The sequence below is a fragment of the Xyrauchen texanus genome, chromosome 27, assembly GCF_025860055.1.
Source record: "Xyrauchen texanus isolate HMW12.3.18 chromosome 27, RBS_HiC_50CHRs, whole genome shotgun sequence".
Lineage (NCBI taxonomy): Eukaryota > Metazoa > Chordata > Actinopteri > Cypriniformes > Catostomidae > Xyrauchen > Xyrauchen texanus.
Window position 1 is genome coordinate 5694616 of NC_068302.1, and position 20673 is coordinate 5715288.

Consider the following 20673-nt stretch of genomic DNA (forward strand, 5'->3'; position numbering starts at 1 on the left):
TCAGTGGACCTAAAGGAAAAATATTATTTCATGACCCCTTCCAAATATCTGACAATCCATCGTTCTTTCTGACCGGTCAATTACGCTGACTTTATGCTTGTGACGGAGCGATATCAGAGTGGTCTTTGAGCAAGAGAAAACAGTCTGACGCTCTGACTTTCAGAAAAACTGTGCTTCTCAAGGCAAAAACATGCTCCCACTTCTCACATACACTGTTTGGGGCCCCCCTACATATCAGTGCAGAGCCTGTGTGTAAGTCTGGCCCTGGTTAACTTGTACCAGCACAAATACTACAGCAAGAAAAGAAAAAGATATACTGTACTTGGTAAAAATTTATTTCCCTCTAGTTGAGTAGCTTTATTTAAAAAATTCATAAAAGTTATTAGGGCACTGACATTGAATAACATCTACATAACTCTTCACACCAAGACTCCAATAAACTGTACATTTATAAATCATAAAACTTTTCAAACTTAAGAATACAGTAGACTATAGGTGAAATAATGACATACAGTAAAATTCAAAAGGTCAAATACTGTACATAATGTGAAGATAAACAGTGAAGACTGAGTACACTTTGAAACATAATTGTTTAGTTCATCCTGTTAGATGTAATTTAAGTTAAAAGCTAAAATAATTGAAAATAGCACTTATTAATTTCACTAAAACTATTTAAAAAATAATATAAAACATTTTAATTTCAATGGACAATAAATTATTGTGACATTCCATGCTTGGTTACAAAATTGTTCTCATACAATTAATAGTAAAGACACAATGCATTTGTATTTGGCCGCAAACTAATAAATATGTAAATTCAGGGAATTATTTTTAATTGTGGTTTATCAGTAGTGCTTACAACTCAATATGCATTTTATTATCTATGGCTGCAACTGATAATTGCACCATCCACCATGTCCTAACCAAGTATGACAGTACAAAGAAATTTCCAGTGACTGTAGAAATCTTGTCCATAGACATTTAAAAAGAAAATGCTGTGTGACACGACACATTCAGAGGTAATCAGAACACATTTGAAGTTGAATATACAGTTACGTGGAGAGAGGTTTTGGACTAATGAAATTGTGGACAAGACTACCTAGCACGATGCCACAGAAATAGACAACAAATGGCTGAAAAATGTCCTTTCATTTGTCACAGTTTGTTAGGACAAAAACTCAGAATTACATAAAAGTTTTGCACCTGGTTAAGACATGGTGTTCTTGGAAAAAAAAAAATACTTATCATATTACAGTACTGCAGATGCCACTAGCATAGTCTAATTTTAGAACATTTCAGTTTTGTATTTTATTCTAAATTAGGTGCAAACATATTTTTAATATACTAATGCAAAAAACTCCTATGCTCTTGCAACTTTGGCTTTTTTCAACAAGTGCATGCTCATTTACAAATAATCTGTACAAACTAGCAAACCGTTGCATCCAAAAGTTTAAAGCTTTATCCACTTTGACTGCCCATTATTCATGGTTGGGAGAAGGTCAGCAATGTATATGAAAAAAAAATATATAGATGTGCAAATTATTCTATCAAGCTAAAATGGAAGGTGTATTACAGTAGGTGCACTTAAGACATGTCAACATTGGTTTTACAATGAAATATCTTTAATGAATGCTAGATGGATGATTGTGTTTGGATTTTGTGTTTGTCAGCTACCCACAAAACACTCAACACACTCTTGTTCTTTCACAGCCTGAGCATGAAGAAGACCTCATTGTCCGGGCTCAGCGGGCTTTGTTGGGGCGGTCCTGGAGGAAGCTGGCTTAAGAGGTCCAAGCTAGAACAGGGACTGTGGGGTACACTACAAGCTCCTTCTGGATTGCCACGCTCTTCGATGGGGCTGCCAGTCATTATGAGGCTTTGCAGCCGATGCCTCTCCTGGGCTTGCTTTGCACGGTTAGCGATGTATCTCACCCGGCTTTGGCTCCGCGAGGAGCTTCTACGCAAAGGGGGCGTCCTCTCCTCGTCCTGTTCCACCTCAGCCTCACTCCTGCATTGAGCAAAGTCTTTGCTGGTGAGGGGCTCCACATCAGTGAGCTTCTTGAGCTGCTCTGTTAGGTCATTCTGTGGTTTCTTTTGAAGTTGCCCTCGTTGGCGACTGGGCCTCACAATGAAACTGCGGCTAATGCTGCGGTACTTGCTCTCAAAGTTAGAGACAAAATCGTCTGAAGTGAGATCTCCAAGACTCTTGGATTTGGAGCTGCTGTCAATGTCTTTTGCTAAGGGGGTGGTTAACCTCTTGGAGCCAGCAGAAGCGAGGGTTGATGACTGCATTAAGCCCTCCATGTACAACCGGCTCCACGTGTGGCGTCTCTGCATGAGCCGGTTGGCGTCTTTCTCTGTCACCAGAGGCCTGGGCTGTAACTCGTCCTCTGGCTCGCACATTTCACCATCTCGGAGGTTGGGGTTGGACTTACTCTTGCTGACCCTTGGGACATTGCGTGGCACAACAGTTGACCTAGGCTGGATGCTCTTGTTGGCCATCGGCACCTGGTTGTCCGAGTAGTCCCGGGTTGCATTGAGGAAGGTAAGGCTCTTCCTGGAAAGGTTGGGCAAGGACAAGTCAATCACAGTGTCATTGGAGGAAATGCTGGAAGACGATGATACACTGTCCCGATGGCTGCTGGGGTCGAGTTTGCTCCAGAGCCTGTCGTTCAGGGTGGCGTCGATTGAGACCTCCGGGACTGCAGACGGTTTGTCCACTTTATTTACTGCCTTCATTTGTCCTTCACTTTTGGTCCTCCTGACTGGAGTTCTCAGTCCTTGTGAGGAGCTTCGTCCAATGTCTCGGTCAAACACAGCCTTCAACACCTCAACCCTCTGAGAGCTCTGAATGATGGCTGTTTCTTTTACAGTGTCTATCTTTAGAAACTTTCTTGAATTTATTTCAGCAATGTTGGGTTCAATGGTTGTGTTTCTCACAACCTCAGCATCTGCCTGGTCAGGTGGTGGGGGTGTATCACATCCAATGTCAAGGTAATTCATGGAGAGTGAAGAGTTGATGTGGCTGTTCCCCAAATCTTTGCCACCACTGCTATATGGACTGAAACACTGGGCTAGCCCAGATAGTTTCAGAATGGCCTCATTGTTTTTCACAGGGCTAAGATTTTCCCCATTGGAAGAAGCTGTTATTGCTATGAATGGTGAAGACAACATAGTGGAGTGACTGGGACAGGGTGACGAGGTATCCACAGGACTATTTGTGGAGGTCAAAGGGTTATTCTCTGGAATTTCCTCGTTAATGGATTCCAGACATGAGGCGTTCATTGAAGAAATTGGACTCTGCAATTCAGAATGTTCTGTAGGAACATGACAAGAAGACAAGGAATTAGAAATAAATATGGATGTAATGACAATTGAAATGCTTTTTGAGAAAATTTAAAAAAGAATGAAACATAAATATATAGTGACACAAAATACTGGACATTTTGGACACAAGACACTCTTAAAAATGCATGAATGATCAGAGGTCCTCAATACTGATCCTCAAGAACACTGCACGCTTTGGATGTTTTCCTTAGGAGCATCTTCTTATGAGTTAGGGTTAGTATAAATCAGGTGAGATTAATATAGGCAACATACAAATGTGCAGTGCTGGGGGACTCAAAGACCAGAATTGAGGACCAGTGCAGTAGATAACAAAATATCAATCTGTGTGGCATCTACAAACAAATGATGCTAGACCTTTTCTCAGAACTAACTTCACACTTCTGAGCCAATAACTTTTAATGCGCAAAAGGTGTGACCAAGTGCCATTTAATTTTGAGGTTCTACTCCGGTTATTCAACGTCATCCTATTATATTGTCCATCCCCTCAAGCACCAATGACAGCACATGTCACATATGAAGTTGCTAGTGTAAATAGACTGAATGCAATGAATTAGAAGAATTGAAATTATGTTTTTCTGTGCATTAACGTGTCCTTGATGAATGTAAGGCTTATTTCTATGACAGCGACATGCCCCTTTTATACGCATGGGAAATTTGATTTTTGTCAGCATTTGGATGCATGCTCCACTAAATTAAGTTATTATTATTAATAATTTTCATTTACTGACACAGCTAGTAAATCATGGCTAGTATAAACAGTGATTGTATCGGCACACTTCACTTCTACCGGTCGATTTTGATTTTGATTTTTTTATTTTATTTATTGAAACAAACAATATTAAACCAAAAATATTTCAAAATTCAAATGACACTTCAAATGAATTGAAAATATTATAAAAAATGTTTTATTATAAACATTTTACTCTCTCCAACTTGTTCCACCGGCCCCTTTTGCAGTGATTAAAAATCACTCTATGACAACTGGTAGAAAATTACTAGTCAAAATTAAACATTACAATAAAATAATAATTTAAAAAAATAAACCATGACCTCTAGAATGTTTATCACCAGTCTCATAATTTTTGTTTTGTTTCAGCAAATGGCTTCAACAGCGACTGAATGGACATCATTGGATGTTCTGTACTTTCAGAATTCGGACATGAACTTAATTATCAACTGCTGGTGAAATCTCCAAACTGCAAATGCAGGTACTGAATTATGACTTTGCACTGAGTTAAGACGTGGTATTGAAAGGTCTTGGCACAACGACCAAATTGCGTGACTTATTTACATACAATACACCCACAGTAGCTCAAACACTCCCACCCACACAAACTGCACTTAGAATTAGCGCTCATGAAAATTGTATAAGATGTTTCCCATGGTCGTAGCAAGTTGCACTGCGCTTTGCGCACTCACAAAAATAGAGCCGCAAATATCTATTATTTTTAAATATTAACCCTAACAAAATTCTGAAATGTTTGTGCAAAATATCTTTAAAATAAATGCCACTTGTTTTGATATTTTGTTATGGGCTATATCATAATGCAAAAAAAGATAAACAATGTTGCAAATGAATTAAATTATGCAAATATTTTTTTACACAGCACATTTAGTGCAAAAAAACAAACATACAAAAAAGGAACAATTAAGCACATTCTGATGAAACTAAATACAGACACCAATGTGTTGCAAACATGTAACATGCATATCTAAACATTTTACTGTAGCAGAAATGGAAAACTGAATGAAGATTTTAATGAATGATTTGATAAAGTTTTTATTTATATTACAACAAAACTGGGCAAAACACCACATGAATAAAAAAAGAATGTAATAAATTATACTGCAAAACCTAAGGCACATAAAACATACATTATATATGATAATATATGATTTTATATTTGATATGATGTATATATCTTATATAAAAAGAGAAAATTATTCAGGAGTAATTACTTTAGGCCTAGATATATATAAAAAAAGCCCCTTATCATTTAAAAGAATATGAAAAGACAATACACTTGTTAAAATTCTCAAAATATGTTTACCTGGTTATTTGTCAGCCCCTCAGTTTTGCACTAGGGACAGAAAGCATGCAAGAAGAAAGGAACAAACAGGCAATTTAGCAGGAGAAGTGAAGAATGAAACAAAAGGATTCAGAGTAAATGGGAAGGATAGATTACACCAGGAAAATGTACTGACAAAACCTGTATGTTCTGCTATGTTCCAATATAAATATTATGGGAAGGTCAAAAGAGTTAATTAATTCATAAAATGAACATTCTGTCATAATAATGATTCTCTTTCATTGCATCTTTTGTCCATACAATTATAAGTGACTGAGACAAACATTCTGCCTAACATGTTTTGTATTCCACAGAAAAAAGAAGGTCATACAGGTTTGGAATAACATGAAAGTGAGTCAATGACACAATTTCAATTTTTTTTTTGTGAACTATTCCTTAAGCTTTTAAAGATATCTAAATTTTTGTCAGGACTAAGAGGATTAGCAAACATGATGAGGAGCTGAAAACAAACAATGTGAATGATACCTTCAGGAATACTAATATGCAGCTGCACTCTGTCATACATAAATCACATCACACATATCCCCCACTCACACATAAATATGCACATACACAGTAAGTGTATAGTATTTTTCCCATACAGTAGACTTGAGAATGTATGATCTGCCCCAGTGGTGAAGCCAAGCATCTGGTTTATGTTAGCTCAAACACAAGAGACAAGAACACATCCATAAGACTTACATAAGAGTCTTGTTACTGTGTTGCAATATGTTTACAAGACATGTTCACAATGTTAAAATTCCCTGATATTTCCAGGAGCATAGAGGACAATGTTATTGCACAGAGGTTGCTTTTTCATAGCTTAGGAGACTTAATGGAGTTCTCATTTATGCTTCATTTAAGAATATAATTAACTTTGATGTTCCTCCTAAAATTCTTCAGAAGAAATAAAAGTAGATACAAATGAGACAACTGTAGACATACAGCGAAGGTATAGAGCTATACATTTTATGTGGCTTGCTTAGCCCAGGCCATTGTGTCTTTGAAGAATTTGTTGAGAAATTTGTTTAAAATGAGATCTCAGATTTTAACTTCCTGTTACATGTTATCTTGGCTAATCTTTTTTTAGAGGAAATTCTGAGAAGCAGGAGTCTCCATTTGCTCCCCTCTAATCTCATTGCAGTCTATGGGAAACAAATGAGAGAATTTTATTTCTCTTTGGAGGATGTTTTTTGTCAATATTCTTTTTCAAAAGTTATCTAATTAGGTTTCATTAAACTAAGGGATTTTTAGATCATGTATTTTTATATTTATAAGAATTGGCAAAAATTTGTTCCTAGAAATAATTCACAAATCAATTGCTTCAAAATACCAGAGAAATATGGATGGATCCCCTCATTGTGTAAGTTGTCCACACTGCCACTGTGCAGCTACGTTTGTATCTAACTCTGGGCCCGTAGTCACCAAAAATCTCCTAATGCAAAAATGTAGGAGCAACTCTGATAAATTAGGGCGTCTCCTAATTTTCACCTAAGAGTAATTCGTGAAGCATTTTACTGCTAAAAGTAGTTCCTAAACCCCAGACAGCTTTGAAGTACTTCTGATGCATAGGGGGAAATTGCGGGGGGGTCAGGACCCCCCTATCTGAGGGTTGTCCCCCCCTAAAATATCATTAAAGTATGTGTATTGTAAATAATATAATGATATATTCTTAAAATAATTGTTTAAGAAATAAAAGAATACAAACGCAAATGGGGCAACAACAAAACAAAACTTCAAAAATTGCTCTTGAGAATTGTTACGTTTATTGTCCCCCCCAACATTTTGATGAAATTTTCGCCCCTGTTCTGATGACTTCTAAATCCCTAAGAATGACTCACAAACAATCCGAAGCATGCTGTCTTCAATCCAAATTAAAAAAAATTTTATTATGACATTGACCGTTTAAAAAGGTATTGCCTGAATTACAATTGAGTTGATGTATTTTAATATTATAAATATTATAATGTTGAAATTGATCTTAAAAAAAGTGTAACCTGAATCGCAAGTGTGTTTTCAATATTGTAAACTTTGTTAAAGATGCAGGTAGGTTACCTCTCCAACTAATTGAAAAAACAAATTACACTGGAAATAAAAGTTGACATCTCTGTTCTCCCTGCCCACATCAAAATGAAACTGTGTAGGCTGTGGAAATTTCTGTTATCCTTCAGAAGAATAATCTATATATATACTGGAAGCCAAACGTTTGGAATAATGTACAGATTTATTTGTTTCTGAAGGAAATTGGTAATTTATTTCACCAAAGTGGCATTCAACTGATCACAAATTATAGTCAGAACATTACTGATGTAAAAAACAGCACCATCACTATTTGAAAAAAGTAATTTTTTATCAAATACAGGCCCCATTTCTAGCAGCCATAACTCCAACACCGTATCCTTGAGTAATCATGCTAAATTGCTAATTTGGTAACAGAAAATCACTTGCCATTATATCAGAACATTGTCTTTGTGTTTGTTTCGGAGTTGCCACAGTATGCAAAAGACTGGCATGTCTAAAGATCAATATTATGTAAAAAACATCATGTTACTGTTGTAACCTCCGTTCCCTGATGGAGGGAATAAGATGTTGTGTCGATTGTAGTGACACAAGTGGTCTTTCTTGAGAGCCTCGCGTACCTCTGGATTTGAGAAAAGGCCAATGAGAAATTGGCAGACAGAATTTGCATGTCCCGTTCCCGGAAATACGGGTATAAAGGGAAGCGTATGTGCCTCTGTCAGTCAGGTTTTTGCACTGAGGAGCCAAGAGTAAGGTTCGGCCATTTACAGCGGTAGGTCTAGTGTCTAGTGCCCATTTAAAAACATCATGCAATAAACCCTGTTACGTAAGCTGTTGACACAGGTGCAAGCAAGCTGCTGCATGCTAAAAGCAACTGTATTGGCCGCACATAACCCTCCCCAACGCCCCAAAAAAGTGTAATATACAGTTCTTAGATTTCCAACACTCCTGAGGGGGGGAACAAGTGGCATGACTATCATGGGAGCAAGCCGGCTGTGGCTATCTTAACGCTATAAAACGGAAGGCGTTCCTATTACCTAAAACTTTTCTGTTTTAAAAGGGGGGAAAAGACTCTGCGGAGACCACATCCTGCCCAGGCTGGGGGGAGGTTACATGTGGCCAATACGTCACATGGGTTGTCAAGCCACACGTGGAAGTGGTGCGGTGGTAGGTCCTACCTAGTAAGGGAGGAGCTCTACAAACACAGCAGCCAGGGCAGAGAGACATTTTCAAAGGGAGACGTGGGTCCGCCAACAGGGGGACCGTACCGCGGAAAATATATCACAGGGAGTTGCCTGAAAAGGGAATTAGGCCTGTGGAGCCCTATACCAGAACAGAGCACTTGAAGCTCATTGTGGGTCTGGACGCAAATTCCTCCGCTGAATTTGCAGGCCAGAAGGCTAGGGAGGAGCCATCCAGGGAGCCGAGTTAGTGGGATCTCCTGGGAGAAGAGCACACATGTTCGCCACAGTGGAGGGGAAAGTTCACCGTTACCGAGTTCTACCTGCTCGTACCTGATAAAACACTGGAAGAGACCGACTCAACCCTGAGATTATAGAATCTTGGGTGTTGTCTGCTAGGGAGGGGGTGTTTGCCAGTGCCCATGAGGATGCCACACTTCTTGTCAAGTGTGCTCGAACCTGCAAGTGGGCGGGTACGGCCCGGGTCTGGTTGGCCAGGGAGATGGCGTCGACGACCCAGTGACAGCGTTCCCTTTCAGCTGTCCGCCAAATCAGACAAAGAGCTGCTCAGAACATCTAAGGCTATGCGTGTGGTCCAAATAGATACGCAAAGCACGTACCGGACACAGCAACGAAAAGGCTGGGTCTGCCTCCTCCCGGGACAGTGCTTACAGGTTCATGACCTGGTCCCTGAAGGGGGTTGTAGGAACCTTGGGCACGTAGCCCGGTCGCGGTATTAGGATAACATGAGTATCTGCAAGACCGAACTCCAGGAAAGTGTCACTGACAGAGAAAGCTTGCAGGTCCCCATCCCTCTTGATGGAAGCTAGCGCTATCAGGAGGGCCGTCTTTAAGGAGAGGGCCTTGAGCTCTACTGAGTCAAGCAGCTCGAAGGGGGTTCTCTGAAGGCCCGTGAGGACCACTGAGAGATCCCAGGAAGGAAACTGGCTTGGCCGGGGAGGATTCAGTCTCAAGGCGCCTCTAAGGAACCTGATAATCAGGTCGTGCTTACCCAAGGACTTAATATCCACTGTGTCGTGGTGGGCTGAAATAGCGGCTACATACACCTTCAAGGTCTCTTACAGGAATGAAAGCACTGACCGAACTGCACATCTCTGCGGGTCTTCAGACAGAGAATAACACCAATTTGCGAACAAGCGACACTTTAGGCCGTAAAGCTGCCTGCTAGATGGAGCTCTGTCTTGGTTGATCATATCTACAACCACCAGTGGTTGGTCACTCAGATCTTCCGCATCCTGTCCAGGGGCCAGACGTGGAAGTTCCAGAGGTCTGGGCGCAAATGCAAGAGGGTGCCCTGTCCCTGGGAAAGAAGGTCCTTCCTCAGGGGAATTTGCCAGGGAGGTGCTGTTGTGAGGAGTGTGAGAACCAAGTCCGAGTGGGCCAGTAAGGGGCCACTAAGGTGACTTGTTAGAAGAATTGAAATTATGTTTTTCTGTGCATTAACGTGTCCTTGATGAATGTAAGGCTTATTTCTATGACAGCGACACGCCCCTTTTATACGCATGGGAAATTAGATTTTTGTCAGCATTTGGATGCATGCTCCACTAAATTAAGTTATTATTATTAATAATTTTCATTTACTGACACAGCTAGTAAATCATGGCTAGTATAAACAGTGATTGTATCGGCACACTTCACTTCTACCGGTCGATTTTGATTTTGATTTTTTTATTTTATTTATTGAAACAAACAATATTAAACCAAAAATATTTCAAAATTCAAATGACACTTCAAATGAATTGAAAATATTATAAAAAATGTTTTATTATAAACATTTTACTCTCTCCAACTTGTTCCACTGGCCCCTTTTGCAGTGATTAAAAAATCACTCTATGACAACTGGTAGAAAATTACTAGTCAAAATTAAACATTACAATAAAATAATAATTAAAAAAAAAAAAACCATGACCTCTAGAATGTTTATCACCAGTCTCATAATTTTTGTTTTGTTTCAGCAAATGGCTTCAACAGCGACTGAATGGACATCATTGGATGTTCTGTACTTTCAGAATTCGGACATGAACTTAATTATCAACTGCTGGTGAAATCTCCAAACTGCAAATGCAGGTACTGAATTATGACTTTGCACTGAGTTAAGACGTGGTATTGAAAGGTCTTGGCACAACGACCAAACTGCGTGACTTATTTACATACAATACACCCACAGTAGCTCAAACACTCCCACCCACACAAATTGCACTTAGAATTAGCGCTCATGAAAATTGTATAAGATGTTACCCATGGTCGTAGCAAGTTGCACTGCGCTTTGCGCACTCACAAAAATAGAGCCGCAAATATCTATTATTTTTAAATATTAACCCTAACAAAATTCTGAAATGTTTGTGCAAAATATCTTTAAAATAAATGCCACTTGTTTTGATATTTTGTTATGGGCTATATCATAATGCAAAAAAAGATAAACAATGTTGCAAATGAATTAAATTATGCAAATATTTTTTACACAGCACATTTAGTGCAAAAAACAAACATACAAAAAAGGAACAATTAAGCACATTCTGATGAAACTAAATACAGACACCAATGTGTTGCAAACATGTAACATGCATATCTAAACATTTTACTGTAGCAGAAATGGAAAACTGAATGAAGATTTTAATGAATGATTTGATAAAGTTTTTATTTATATTACAACAAAACTGGGCAAAACACCACATGAATAAAAAAAGAATGTAATAAATTATACTGCAAAACCTAAGGCACATAAAACATACATTATATATGATAATATATGATTTTATATTTGATATGATGTATATATCTTATATCCATCCATCCATCGTCAACCGCTTATCCTGTGTACAGGGTCGCAGGGGGCTGGAGCCTATCCCAGCTAACATTGGGCGAAAGGCGGGGGACACCCTGGACAGGTCGCCAGTCCATCGCAGGGCCACACATAGACAGACATACACTCACACCTAGGGTAATTTTTTTGGAGACACCAATTAACCTAGCCTGCATGTCTTTTGGATGGTGGGAGGAAGCCGGAGTACCCGGAGAGAACCCACGCAGACACGGGGAGAACATGCAAACTCCACACAGAAAGGCTGGGGCAACCAGGGTTTGAACCCACAACCTTCTTGCTGTGAGGCGACAGTGCTAACCGCTGCACCACCGTGCCGCCCTTATATATCTTATATAAAAAGAGAAAATTATTCAGGAGTAATTACTTTAGGCCTAGATATATATAAAAAAAGCCCCTTATCATTTAAAAGAATATGAAAAGACAATACACTTGTTAAAATTCTCAAAATATGTTTACCTGGTTATTTGTCAGCCCCTCAGTTTTGCACTAGGGACAGAAAGCATGCAAGAAGAAAGGAACAAACAGGCAATTTAGCAGGAGAAGTGAAGAATGAAACAAAAGGATTCAGAGTAAATGGGAAGGATAGATTACACCAGGAAAATGTACTGACAAAACCTGTATGTTCTGCTATGTTCCAATATAAATATTATGGGAAGGTCAAAAGAGTTAATTAATTCATAAAATGAACATTCTGTCATAATAATGATTCACTTTCATTGCATCTTTTGTCCATACAATTATAAGTGACTGAGACAAACATTCTGCCTAACATGTTTTGTATTCCACAGAAAAAAGAAGGTCATACAGGTTTGGAATAACATGAAAGTGAGTCAATGACACAATTTCAATTTTTTTTTGTGAACTATTCCTTAAGCTTTTAAAGATATCTAAATTTTTGTCAGGACTAAGAGGATTAGCAAACATGATGAGGAGCTGAAAACATACAATGTGAATGATACCTTCAGGAATACTAATATGCAGCTGCACTCTGTCATACATAAATCACATCACACATATCCCCCACTCACACATAAATATGCACATACACAGTAAGTGTATAGTATTTTTCCCATACAGTAGACTTGAGAATGTATGATCTGCCCCAGTGGTGAAGCCAAGCATCTGGTTTATGTTAGCTCAAACACAAGAGACAAGAACACATCCATAAGACTTACATAAGAGTCTTGTTACTGTGTTGCAATATGTTTACAAGACATGTTCACAATGTTAAAATTCCCTGATATTTCCAGGAGCATAGAGGACAATGTTATTGCACAGAGGTTGCTTTTTCATAGCTTAGGAGACTTAATGGAGTTCTCATTTATGCTTCATTTAAGAATATAATTAACTTTGATGTTCCTCCTAAAATTCTTCAGGAGAAATAAAAGTAGATACAAATGAGACAACTGTAGACATACAGCGAAGGTATAGAGCTATACATTTTGTGTGGCTTGCTTAGCCCAGGCCATTGTGTCTTTGAAGAATTTGTTGAGAAATTTGTTTAAAATGAGATCTCAGATTTTTTTTTATTGCAGACTTCCTGTTACATGTTATCTTGGCTAATCTTTTTTTAGAGGAAATTCTGAGAAGCAGGAGTCTCCATTTGCTCCCCTCTAATCTCATTGCAGTCTAGGGGAAACAAATGAGAGAATTTTATTTCTCTTTGGAGGATGTTTTTTGTCAATATTCTTTTTCAAAAGTTATCTAATTAGGTTTCATTAAACTAAGGGATTTTTAGATCATGTATTTTTATATTTATAAGTATTGGCAAAAATTTGTTCCTAGAAATAATTCACAAATCAATTGCTTCAAAATACCAGAGAAATATGGATGGATCCCCTCATTGTGTAAGTTGTCCACACTGCCACTGTGCAGCTACGTTTGTATCTAACTCTGGGCCCGTAGTCACCAAAAATCTCCTAATGCAAAAATGTAGGAGCAACTCTGATAAATTAGGGGCGTCTCCTAATTTTCACCTAAGAGTAATCCATGAAGTATTTTACTGCTAAAAGTAGTTCCTAAACCCCAGACAGCTTAGAAGTACTTCTGATGCATAGGCGGAAATTGCGGGGTCGGGGGGGTCAGGACCCCCCTATCTGAGGGTTGTCCCCCCCTAAAATATCATTAAAGTATGTGTATTGTAAATAATATAATGATATATTCTTAAAATAATTGTTTAAGAAATAAAAGAATACAAATGCAAATGGGGCAACAACAAAACAAAACTTCAAAAATTCCCCCAACATTTTGATGAAATTTTCGCCCCTGTTCTGATGACTTCTAAATCCCTAAGAATGACTCACAAACAATCCGAAGCATGCTGTCTTCAATCCATATTAAAAAAAAAATTTATTATGACATTGACCGTTTAAAAAGGTATTGCCTGAATTACAATTGAGTTGATGTATTTTAATATTATAAATATTATAATGTTGAAATTGACTTAAAAAAAAGTGTAACCTGAATCGCAAGTGTGTTTTCAATATTGTAAACTTTGTTAAAGATGCAGGTAGGTTACCTCTCCAACTAATTGAAAAAAACAAATTACACTGGAAATAAAAGTTGACATCTCTGTTCTCCCTGCCCACATCAAAATGAAACTGTGTAGGCTGTGGGAATTTCTGTTATCCTTCAGAAGAATAATCTATATATATACTGGAAGCCAAACGTTTGGAATAATGTACAGATTTATTTGTTTCTGAAGGAAATTGGTAATTTATTTCACCAAAGTGGCATTCAACTGATCACAAATCATAGTCAGAACATTACTGATGTAAAAAACAGCACCATCACTATTTGAAAAAAGTAATTTTTTATCAAATACAGGCCCCATTTCTAGCAGCCATAACTCCAACATTATATCAGAACATTGTCTTTGTGTTTGTTTCGGAGTTGCCACAGTATGCAAAAGACTGGCATGTCTAAAGATCAATATTAGGTAAAAAACGTCATGTTACTGTTGTAACCTCCGTTCCCTGATGGAGGGAACAAGACATTGTGTCGATTGTAGTGACACAAGTGGTCTTTCTTGAGAGCCTCGCGTACCTCTGGATTTGAGAAAAGGCCAATGAGAAATTGGCAGACAGAATTTGCATGTCCCGTTCCCGGAAATACGGGTATAAAGGGAAGCGTATGTGCCTCTGTCAGTCAGGTTTTTGCACTGAGGAGCCAAGAGTAAGGTTCGGCCATTTACAGCGGTAGGTCTAGTGTCTAGTGCCCATTTAAAAACATCATGCAATAAACCCTGTTACGTAAGCTGTTGACACAGGTGCAAGCAAGCTGCTGCATGCTAAAAGCAACTGTATTGGCCGCACATAACCCTCCCCAACGCCCCAAAAAAGTGTAATATACAGTTCTTAGATTTCCAACACTCCTGAGGGGGGAACAAGTGGCATGACTATCATGGGAGCAAGCCGGCTGTGGCTATCTTAACGCTATAAAACGGAAGGCGTTCCTATTACCTAAAACTTTTCTGTTTTAAAAGGGGGGAAAAGACTCCGCGGAGACCACATCCTGCCCAGGCTGGGGGGAGGTTACATGTGGCCAATACATCACATGGGTTGTCAAGCCACACGTGGAAGTGGTGCGGTGGTAGGTCCTACCTAGTAAGGGAGGAGCTCTACAAACACAGCAGCCAGGGCAGAGAGACATTTTCAAAGTGAGACGCGGGTCCGCCAACAGGGGGAATATACATCACAGGGAGTTGCCTGAAAAGGGAATTAGGCCTGTGGAGCCCTATCCCAGAACAGAGCACTTGAAGCTCATTGTGGGTCTGGACGCAAATTCCTCCGCTGAATTTGCAGGCCAGAAGGCTAGGGAGGAGCCATCCAGGGAGCCGAGTTAGTGGGATCTCCTGGGAGAAGAGCACACGTGTTCGCCTCAGTGGAGGGGAAAGTTCACCGTTACCGAGTTCTACCTGCTCGTACCTGATAAAACACTGGAAGAGACCGACTCAACCCTGAGATTATAGAATCTTGGGTGTTGTCTGCTAGGGAGGGGGTGTTTGCCAGTGCCCATGAGGATGCCACACTTCTTGTCAAGTGTGCTCGAACCTGCAAGTGGGCGGGCACGGCCCGGGTCTGGTTGGCCAGGGAGATGGCGTCGACGACCCAGTGACAGCGTTCCCTTTCAGCTGTCCGTCAAATCAGACAGAGAGCTGCTCAGAACATCTAATGCTATGCGCGTGGTCCAAATAGATACGCAAAACACGTACCGGACACAGCAACGAAAAGGCTGGGTTTGCCTCCTCCCGGGACAGCGCTTACAGGTTCATGACCTGGTCCCTGAAGGGGGTTGTAGGAACCTTGGGCACGTAGCCCGGTCGCGGTATTAGGATAACATGAGTATCTGCCAGACCGAACTCCAGGAAAGTGTCACTGACAGAGAAAGCTTGCAGGTCCCCATCCCTCTTGATGGAAGCTAGCGCTATCAGGAGGGCCGTCTTTAAGGAGAGGGCCTTGAGCTCTACTGAGTCGAGCAGCTCGAAGGGGGTTCTCTGAAGGCCCGTGAGGACCACTGAGAGATCCCAGGAAGGAAACTGGCTTGGCCGGGGAGGATTCAGTCTCAAGGCACCTCTAAGGAACCTGATAATCAGGTTGTGCTTACCCAAGGACTTAATATCCACTGTATCGTGGTGGGCTGAAATAGCGGCTACATACACCTTCAAGGTCTCTTACAGGAATGAAAGCACTGACCGAACTGCACATCTCTGCGGGTCTTCAGACAGAGAATAACACCAATTTGTGAACAAGCGACACTTTAGGCCGTAAAGCTGCCTGCTAGAGGGAGCTCTGTCTTGGTTGATCATATCTACAACCACCAGTGGTTGGTCACTCAGATCTTCCGCATCCTGTCCAGGGGCCAGACGTGGAAGTTCCAGAGGTCTGGGCACGAATGCAAGAGGGTGCCCTGTCCCTGGGAAAGAAGGTCCTTGCTCAGGGGAATTTGCCAGGGAGGTGCTGTTGTGAGGAGTGTGAGAACCAAGTCTGAGTGGGCCAGTAAGGGGCCGCTAAGGTGACTTGTTCCCCGTCCTCCCTGACCTTGCACAGCACCAGTGCAAGAAGGCTCACTGGGGGAAAATGCGTACTTGCGCAGCCCCCGGGGCCAGCTGTGTGCCAGCACGTCTGTCCCCAGAGGGCCCTCCATTAGGGAGTACCAGGGCAGGCAGTGGGAATTGTCTTGGGAAGCAAAGAGGTCTACCTGTGCAATGCCGAACCGGTCCCAAATCAGCTGGACCGCCTGGGGGTGGAGCCTCCACTCTCCGCTGAGTGAGACCTGTTGCGACAGCACATCCGTTGCCAGGTTGAGGTTGCCCAGGATATGGGTGGTGTGCAGCGAGTCGCTGCTGACTCCAAAAGGAAGAGATGGTGGGCAAGTTGTGACATATGACGAGAGCGCATGCTGCCTTGATGGTTTATAACGGTTATATAGAGCGGTTAGTTTCTAACAATTGCATCCCTTATTGCACGTCCAGTTAGTCCCTCATTCAGAGAGAATGACAAAGGCATCATAAATGTTATCACAGAGAGGGATATTTAGCCTTTTTATGATTTAAACACATGCTCAAAATATGTGAGCCACAATGCTGTCTATTCTACCTGTTGTTCTTTACATAGTAGCCTACATTGTGATATGTAGTTCCATTTAGATTACTGGTAATCTTGAAAAGTTTGTATCTGGATCAGGGCGATCCAATCCAATGTTGCTTTGAAAAAAGTAAGATAGATTAGATTACCTGATACTGGGTAGCAAAACGTGGGATTCACAAATCCGGTCATTCTGATCCAGATTAAGTTTTTTAAACAACTGGGCCCAGGACACACTCTTAATCCGACAAGATAAAATCACAAACAGGTAAAACAATGATAACAAAACACTCTGCAACATGTACAGTTGTCAGATGACAATAACTAAAAATATTTTGTTATTGTTGTTTTATGATTTTTGATATTTAATTGTAATAATTTGTAATGATTATTGCCCAGATTAACAGTTAGATATGCATTTGTATGCATTCAGTAATTTGTTGCATTTATTATTTAATTTAATTCTAAACAGTACCTACTGAAAATATATTATTCATTTGCAGTTTATTTATTGCCATTTTGTCCAATACTGTCATTTGTTTTGCCACTGTCAATTTCCTGCATGCATATTGTCAATGTACATTTCCTGCACACCAAAAGCTATGCAATTAGTAAACCCTATTTAGTACTACAGTATGTTTTACAAATAAAAAAATATTAGTAGTATCAAGCACACTGTTGGACTAATTTGCACTTAGGCAAATTAACAAACAGTTGGCACATCGAAATTTTGAACGTGTACTTATATCCGTTTGCTGCATTTGTGAATGTCACAAAGCATAAATATAACTTTAGCCTACCAAGTAATTACAAATCATATAAAACTACATTGAATCTGGTGTTTTTATGAAACTGGCTATAATTTATTTTCCTGTATTCTGTATTTCCACGTACATTCATCTCCGCAAACTCTGTGGAATGGTGCTCACAGAGATGGTGCTTAAGTTTCAAAGTGTTTCCTACCTGAGCCGAACAACAAACTTTACAGACTGTGTAACCATCAACATGATGGTGCCTCATGGGTCTTCAACATACCCAAAGTAATCCCAGACAGTGGACTTCAACTGCTTTGGTGGATGAAATAAAGCTTCAAGCTCGGACATGTCTGTATGATGTGCTCATGCTGCGCTCTGATAGTGCTGCACTTCTGATGTGCTAGTGATGCGCTCGTGACACCTGCATGTCAATGTAACATGAGGAAGGTGCAACTTAAAGACTTCTTTTATCTCGCCAAGTTTAAATGATGCTGTGTAAATTTAGCTGATTCTGTATTAATTAAACTGATTTGGATTTGAGAAAAATTCGGAAAAAATCTGTCTTTTATATTTATGCAATACCGTCAATTCGAAGATTTCAACGGTATGATAATGGTCCGTTTTAAAATTGAGGTATATTGTGAAACCTTGAAACTGTTACATCCCTAGTTCCATCACAACCTACAGAGATCTACCCAAGACTCCTATTGTTTTCGATTTTCTTATTACTTTTACAGGATGTCCCTATTGACATGGTAGAGTCCTAGTAGAGATCAGCATTTAATAAGATGATCCACACCATCCGCAAGGTCTTAGGAGGACAAAGGTATTTCTTGGGTTCTATCACAACCTACCAAGATCTATCTATTAGGACTCTTAATATTTTTGTTTGTCTTGTTACTTTTACTGGGGGTCCCTAATAAAATTGCAGAGTTCTAGTGAAGATCAGCCTTCAACTAGATGATCTTCACCATCCGCAAGGTCTTTGGAGGGCAAAGGTATTTGTTGGGTTTCATCACAACCTACAGAGTTCTACCCTACTGAGGCACTGGGAAAGATTTTTATTTGGGATCCATCCAACTAAGAACACCTTATCAAAACAAGGGGGATTTATAGTGGATCTCTCCATTTTCTGGGCAAACAGAGCATTCATCTCATGCTGCAGTGTCCCTGCAGCTTGTATTCGGTTCTCCATTCCCCATGGTGGGAACATGGCAGGAATATCAAGAATTGCCAAACTGTCACAGCAGTTGGAGTTCACGGTCAGATAAGCTCTTGACATCATTCACAGATCTAGTCACGTAGCAGTTGCTGCCCTAGTTGGGTGGGGCGGGGCATTGTCTGCACAGGCTAGTTTTGTTGTTTGTTATTGGAGGAGTTGGAGTGGATGGGGAATGGAAGAGTCGCCATGGAACACTGCAAGTGCCAAAAATTTGAGAACCCCAAGAAGGGTCCTCAAGAGGCTGACTGGGTGGTGCACCCAACGTTTGCCTGACCTTTACCCTTGATCTAGATAAGGGTACAGGCTTGAGTTGAACCTTAGAGTTTGGCTTGGGGTTTGAGTCAGTTTGGGCCAAGGCTCTGGCTGAACATGTCTACAAGATGTTGGAGACCTAGATGCCCTTTCAGGCCTGACGGGAACCTGTGGTATGTTGGGTACTGGTACTTGTAACCTTCCTCTCCAAGACAGGTCTTTCGTTGGAGCCAATTGCACACTTTATGCAACTGGAATTCATCCCAACCTGCCTGTTGATTGCTACACATGCAAACACACCTTGCTTCTTGTCCAATAGATCTTGGAGCTGCAACTTGTTGGCTTGCTTCAGAGGTTCACTCATTGTTCCCCTGTTTCGGTAAGGTTTGGCACAAGGCTTGTGATTAAAGAAAGCACTCTTACCTTTACTGTCGTCAGGATGAAGCTGCCCGTTGGTGCCATGGCCCCAAAATTTTGCTGACGCTGTGTCTCCATTGTTTTGGACCATTGGCCCAGCTTCTGATTCACGCTCCTCACTGGCGCCCTCTGAGCTGCAGTCTTTTGTATCAATGGAGATCTCTGGGAAGTCCCTCTTGACTTTGGGTTGGCCCTTGGTGGGCACACTGGCTGTGCGGCGCAGGAGGTGAGCACCGAAGGTGGGCTTACGGCTGAGCAGAGCAGCAGCATGGCTGTCGAGAGATGCCTGCTTTGGGTTTCTGTGAAACAGACCTTTTATACCACTGACTGCTCGCACCTGCAACGTGACAATCAGAGAGGCAATATGAATCTAAGACATGATAATGGAAATCACCTAAACAAATATGTAATTTAGAAACTAAGAACAAGGCTATATCTGTTCATTGTATCTGTTTACAATATACAACTATTTATAAGCAGCAACTATTTCCTCAAACTCCTTCACAATTAATGACAAGTTGCATTCTTCCTCACACTCTTAAACCAAAGTAAAACTGCTAATCATATTACTTGAATGACCAAACTCGTGCCCAGCTGAAAAAACTAAAACTTAAACCAGTCAAAGGCAGTTTGCTGGTTTAGCTGGTTTAACTGGCCTCTCAGCCTGATCAAGCCAATGTTCAGCTGGTATAGCTGGTCTCCAAGGATGGTCAAGCTGGTGTTTAACTAGTTTAACTGGTTGGCGAGCTGATCTTTCAGCCTGAACAGATGACAAATGCCCCAAATCCCTCCAAAACTATCTAAACCCATCAGCCTGACTAGTAACACTAGCATGGTGGCAAGCTAAAACCACCAAACTACCTAAGGCTTTAAGCAGTTTTTTTTCATCAGGGTGTAGAGAAAAAAAGACAAAGATATATAAATCTTTCACACCAGCTACAATGATCAAAATACATAATTTGATAGTTTTATTAGGAAAC

At 40.4% G+C, this 20673-nt stretch overlaps 1 protein-coding gene across 1 annotated transcript in view; it reads right to left on the reverse strand.

Moving 5' to 3' along the window:
- Positions 1-325: 325 nt before the first annotated feature.
- LOC127621271 (1-phosphatidylinositol 4,5-bisphosphate phosphodiesterase eta-2-like) overlaps positions 326-20673 on the reverse strand; it is a 243621-nt gene continuing 223273 nt past the window's right edge. Inside the window, exons 22-23 of the mRNA XM_052094791.1 lie at positions 19700-20030; positions 326-3317 (exon numbers count right to left, since the gene is read on the reverse strand). Of these exons, the coding sequence (XP_051950751.1) occupies positions 1705-3317; positions 19700-20030 (1944 nt within the window). The 3' untranslated portion in view covers positions 326-1704. The remainder of the gene's footprint in view (positions 3318-19699; positions 20031-20673) is intronic.